The 4,900-nt window shown below is 38.6% G+C and overlaps 1 protein-coding gene across 2 annotated transcripts; it reads left to right on the top strand.

Moving 5' to 3' along the window:
- The first annotated feature begins 255 nt into the window (after positions 1-255).
- On the top strand, positions 256-4,003 carry LOC110915468 (oligopeptide transporter 5). 2 transcript variants are annotated; one of them, XM_035985162.1, is made up of 8 exons: positions 256-390; positions 466-580; positions 676-1,115; positions 1,291-1,388; positions 1,955-2,527; positions 2,608-2,866; positions 2,964-3,146; positions 3,233-4,003. In XM_035985162.1, exons 2-8 carry the CDS (start codon positions 562-564, stop codon positions 3,854-3,856), a joined length of 2,196 nt encoding a protein of 731 aa, XP_035841055.1. In that variant the 5' UTR covers positions 256-390; positions 466-561; the 3' UTR covers positions 3,857-4,003. The 2 variants fall into 2 exon arrangements, with proteins under 2 accessions (XP_035841055.1, XP_022015865.1); XM_022160173.2 differs by having other exon boundaries at positions 673-1,115.
- The last annotated feature ends 897 nt before the right edge of the window (positions 4,004-4,900 follow it).

The raw sequence follows: 4,900 nt of genomic DNA, 5'->3' as shown, positions 1-4,900 counted from the left end.
ATTAATTTTACAACATTAAATCGGTTATAACTAACAATAATAATATCCTTACATACACATAATTACAATTAATTTTTTCCATTTATGATGATTTTATACTCCTTAATGCCATGTTATTGCTTTCACATGATAAGATAGACTTTTTTTCCAAGTTGACATAAATAACAAAATATACGTTACTGTATTGTATCTGGTATGTAATATGGTGGTAGGTTCATATAAACAATTATAGAAAAGATAATGGTGTTTGTAACGTGCCACTGTCTATTTAGACTACAAGACAATAGATAGGTACACCCACATGCACTCAATTTGCATTGTTTAGTACACCATAACAAGGGTGAGGCTGCAGTTCACAGAAGAATTATATCAAACTAACCTTAACTTAGTGTGAGTTTATATGTTCCTAACTCTCACCACCCTCTTACTTAACTCATGATCCATTTCAGATCTTCTTTTTGTCAGGATGCAGAAACCAATAGGTAAAGCAACTGCACATTTTGTGACATACCTTTAGCAAGTCTACACAGAAAAGAATATTCTTGAATTCATTACACAACCATGGAGAATCAAACTATTGGTAGGTTTATATATGTATGTTCATGTTTAATGTTTAATGTTTAACATGGTTAATTTGTTTAAAGATCTAATTTAGTAGTGATGATAATTCAGCAGAAGAGTTGAATGATTCACCAATTGAACAAGTGAGACTAACGGTCCCAATCACGGATGATCCAACGCTGCCTTGCTTGACATTCAGGACATGGTTTCTAGGGATAATATCATGTAGTGTTCTGGCTTTCTTAAACCAGTTCTTCGGTTATCGCCAAAATCCACTATACATATCGTCGGTTTCGGCTCAGATTGTTGTTCTTCCATTGGGGAGGCTGATGGCTGCAACTCTACCCACAGAACCAATACGTGTTCCTTTAACAAGATGGACCTTTTCACTTAACCCTGGACCCTTTAACTTGAAGGAGCATGTTCTCATCACAATATTTGCAAATTCGGGTTCGAATTCTGTTTACGCGGTTAGCATCATCACCATAGTCAAGGCGTTTTATCATCGTAAACTTAACCCCATTGCAGCCATGTTGCTAGCACAAACTACCCAGGTTTCTTCTCTAGCCACCTTCCATCTTCTAGTCTAGTCTATACTTAAATGCCTTTTATATATGTGTTTGTGTGTAAAAGGGAAATATCAGAGTTCTTCATTGATCTCTTGGTTAATTATATATATATATATAAATATATATATTATATGATGATGATAATGATGGTATTGTGTAGATGCTTGGATATGGATGGGCTGGCCTTTTCAGAAAGTTTTTAGTTGATTCACCATATATGTGGTGGCCTGCCAACCTGGTTCAAGTTTCCCTTTTCAGGTTCCCCTCTCCCTTTCTCACATGCAAGAAAATAACATAGATAGAATTCTCAAAGAAAAAGTGATATATTATTCAATACTAAAAAGCATTACATGAGGGAAACAGATATTTAAATTTAAGAGGTATCACCAAAATTTCGAAGTTACAATTGGAAATTAAGACCATATATAAACGCGTCACTTAAGGCAATCCGGGACTTGCACATTTTTAGGAAAAAAAAAAAAAGGAAAGAACTGAATTTATCTAAAATTAAGGGAGAGTCTTGAGTGATGAAATCGGATCCCTAATCGATGGAATTTGGGTCCAGCGGCCGGACCAAACCGCCTATGCCATTTGCCACATGGTCCTGCTCGTCGAGACCTTTCCATCCGTTGGTTATGGGCCCATGATTCCACCTAGAGCCTAAGTTACACTCTTTTTAAATTTGCGTTTTTTTCTACGTGTTTCCCCCTATCTAGCATTCTAGCTAGTCCAAGTAAGAGTTTGCTAACTATGGTATCACTGTGGGTGTATTTTGCTACCATGTTTTGCTGTAAAGTTGTTATACATCTTTTAATGGTTTCCAGGGCATTGCATGAGGAAGAGAAGAGGCCAAAAAGAGGCCTCTCAAGGCTACAATTTTTCCTCATAGTTCTCATATCAAGCTTCTCATACTACATCATTCCCAATTATCTCTTTCAATCCATAACAGCCATCTCCTTTGTTTGTTGGATATGGAAGGACTCGGTGACAGCTCAGCAAATAGGTTCGGGTCTCCGCGGCCTTGGAGTTGGAGCAATTGGGCTTGATTGGGCGACTGTTTCGGCTTTTCTTGGAAGTCCTTTGGCCACCCCTGGATTCGCCATTATGAACATTTTGGCTGGTTATATAATCGTCGTCTACATAGTTATCCCCATTGCTTATTGGAATAATTGGTATGAAGCCAAGCGTTTCCCAATTTACTCTTCTCACGTGTTTGATGAATTTGGAGGACGGTACAACGTTTCAAGAGTCTTAGACTCTGCAACCTTCTCATTCGACAAACAAGGCTATAATGATTATAGCAAAATCAATCTTAGCATATTTTTTTCATTGGCCTATGGTCTAAGTTTCGCCACATTGGCCGCAACACTCTCTCATGTGGCACTCTTCCATGGCAGGTATACTTTTAAAAATAACCATGGGTTCATTTCATAGAAGCATATGATGTATATGTTTGTATTTGTCGTCTACTGTACAGAACCATTTGGGAGCAAACAAGAGCATCATTTGGAGACAAGTTTGTAGATGTACATACTAGGATTATGAAAAAAAACTATGATCCGGTCCCACAATGGTGGTTCTATTCGCTTCTGATATTGATAATAGGACTTGCTTTGCTAACATGTGAGGGGTTTGGCAGACAGTTACAGCTCCCTTACTGGGGAGTCCTTTTAGGAATCGGTTTGGCTCTGCTCTTCACACTGCCTATAGGTGTTATCACCGCTACAACAAACCAGGTGACCGATTGATATCTTTAACCATAATTATATGAGTACCCTTATGTATGTATCCGTAATAAATTAAACTGTTGTATCTGGTGAAACTTTCTTACAGCAACCAGGACTAAATGTGATTACTGAGCTGATTATTGGTTATATGTACCCTGGGAAGCCGCTTGCGAATGTAGCTTTCAAAACATATGGTTACATAAGCATGTCACAAGCTATCATGTTTCTACAAGATTTTAAGCTAGGCCATTATATGAAAATCCCACCAAAGTCCATGTTCATTGTGCAGGTAAATCTTTCATTCTCTCCAATAAAAACGCTTATCAATATTACAATATATACGACTTACTTGAATCATTTTGGTGCTTCATGTAGTTGGTTGGGACGATCGTCGCATCATCAGTCTACTTTGCAACATCCTGGTGGCTTCTGACAACAGTGAAATACATCTGTGACCCGAGTAAGTTGCCTGAAGGAAGTCCATGGACGTGCCCTGGTGACGATGTTTTCTACAACGCTTCAATCATATGGGGAGTGGTGGGGCCTCAAAGAATGTTTGGAAATCTGGGGCTATACTCCAAAATGAACTACTTTTTTCTTATGGGAATTCTTGCTCCGTTACCAGTTTGGTTTCTTTCTCGTCGGTTTCCTGAGAGAAAATGGATTAGGCTCATAAACATGCCAATTCTTATATCGGGTCCAGGGGGGATGCCGCCTACTAGAGCTGTTAACTACAATATGTGGTTTGCAGTAGGAATTTTCTTCAACTTTGTGGTGTATAGGAAGTTTAAGGGATGGTGGGCAAGGCATAACTATATCCTATCAGCAGGGCTTGATGCAGGAGTTGCATTCATGGCTATCCTTTGCTATTTTTTCCTACAAATTAAGGATATTAACGGACCGCAATGGTGGGGTTTGGATGCGGATGATCATTGTCCCCTTGCAGGCTGTCCGACTGCTCCTGGTGTTAAGGTTGATGGATGTCCCGTAGTCAATTGACACATTCTCTTATTTACACTGATAAAATTAAGAAGACAAGGTATACATACAGATTTAATAACTGCAAGCTATGTTAAACATGTAATTTTGTCTTTTATGTGGATATATATAACCAAAATTTAAATGGAATTTTAGCACTTTCAACAACTTCTCATCTTGACAAGTATATGTCATCTATGATGTAGGATGACAATTATCTATTCATTTAAGAACTAAAATGACTGCACAAAGAATTTGTGTTCCATGTCGAAGAATTGGTAACTGCTATTGTATTAGACGCAACTAAGACTTATCATGGAGAAAATCACAAAACTAGCCGTCTTTTGGGATATGATATACCATATAGCCATGTCACAAATAAATCAACTTTCATGACAAAACATTAACTAGTATTTTGAACCTGTACTTTACGGTAGGACCATTAATATACATAAAAATATTGTAAAACATACATACGTTGAGATGTGCAACTCACAAAACTTAGACTAAAATATAAAACGCTATTGTAGAAAAAAATAACTAAATCGAAACATATATGAAATAAGTCTATTTTTCCTACAAAGTGTAAAAACCCAACCTCCAATAATTTTTTTTGAACGAAAGGAATGACGTGCCAATCACCGTGACACCGGACGCTGTAGCCAAGGTCGACTACTTGACCGCCGCCAGCCTTTGACTCTCCCAGATGCGCGGAAACCCGACCTCCACCCGCCCGAAAACACGACATTGGAATAATCGTAAAACCTCGTCTCCCATCCAAGACGAACCGACGTCACTCGTATTCGCCCTTCACTTGGATGCCGCAGAAAATAATGGGGAGAGTAAAAGTCAAACCTGAGTCACAAAAAACACAAAATCTTTCCCTAACCAAAAGGAGGCATAATAATATTAAGGGTGGAGGGTATAAGGGTGTTTGACATGTGCGGTGAGTGGGGGTCACCGATCGGTGACCACCCCCACTTGATTGAGTTGGGTGTTTGAGTTGGAGAGAGGTTGTCCTTTTCGGTGAGTGTTCACCGATTTGTTTGAGAGGAGAGAGAGAGA

The sequence above is a fragment of the Helianthus annuus genome, chromosome 16 (assembly GCF_002127325.2).
Source record: "Helianthus annuus cultivar XRQ/B chromosome 16, HanXRQr2.0-SUNRISE, whole genome shotgun sequence".
Taxonomy (NCBI): Eukaryota; Viridiplantae; Streptophyta; class Magnoliopsida; order Asterales; family Asteraceae; genus Helianthus; species Helianthus annuus.
The sequence above is the reverse complement of the archived record's forward strand: the minus strand, read 5'-3'. Positions and strand labels throughout refer to the sequence as shown.

Coding starts and splice junctions, on each gene's coding strand:
- LOC110915468 (XM_022160173.2), top strand. Junction 1,116..1,290: donor TGCTAGCACAAACTACCCAG/GTTTCTTCTCTA, acceptor GGTATTGTGTAG/ATGCTTGGATATGGATGGGC. Junction 2,867..2,963: donor TCACCGCTACAACAAACCAG/GTGACCGATTGA, acceptor ACTTTCTTACAG/CAACCAGGACTAAATGTGAT.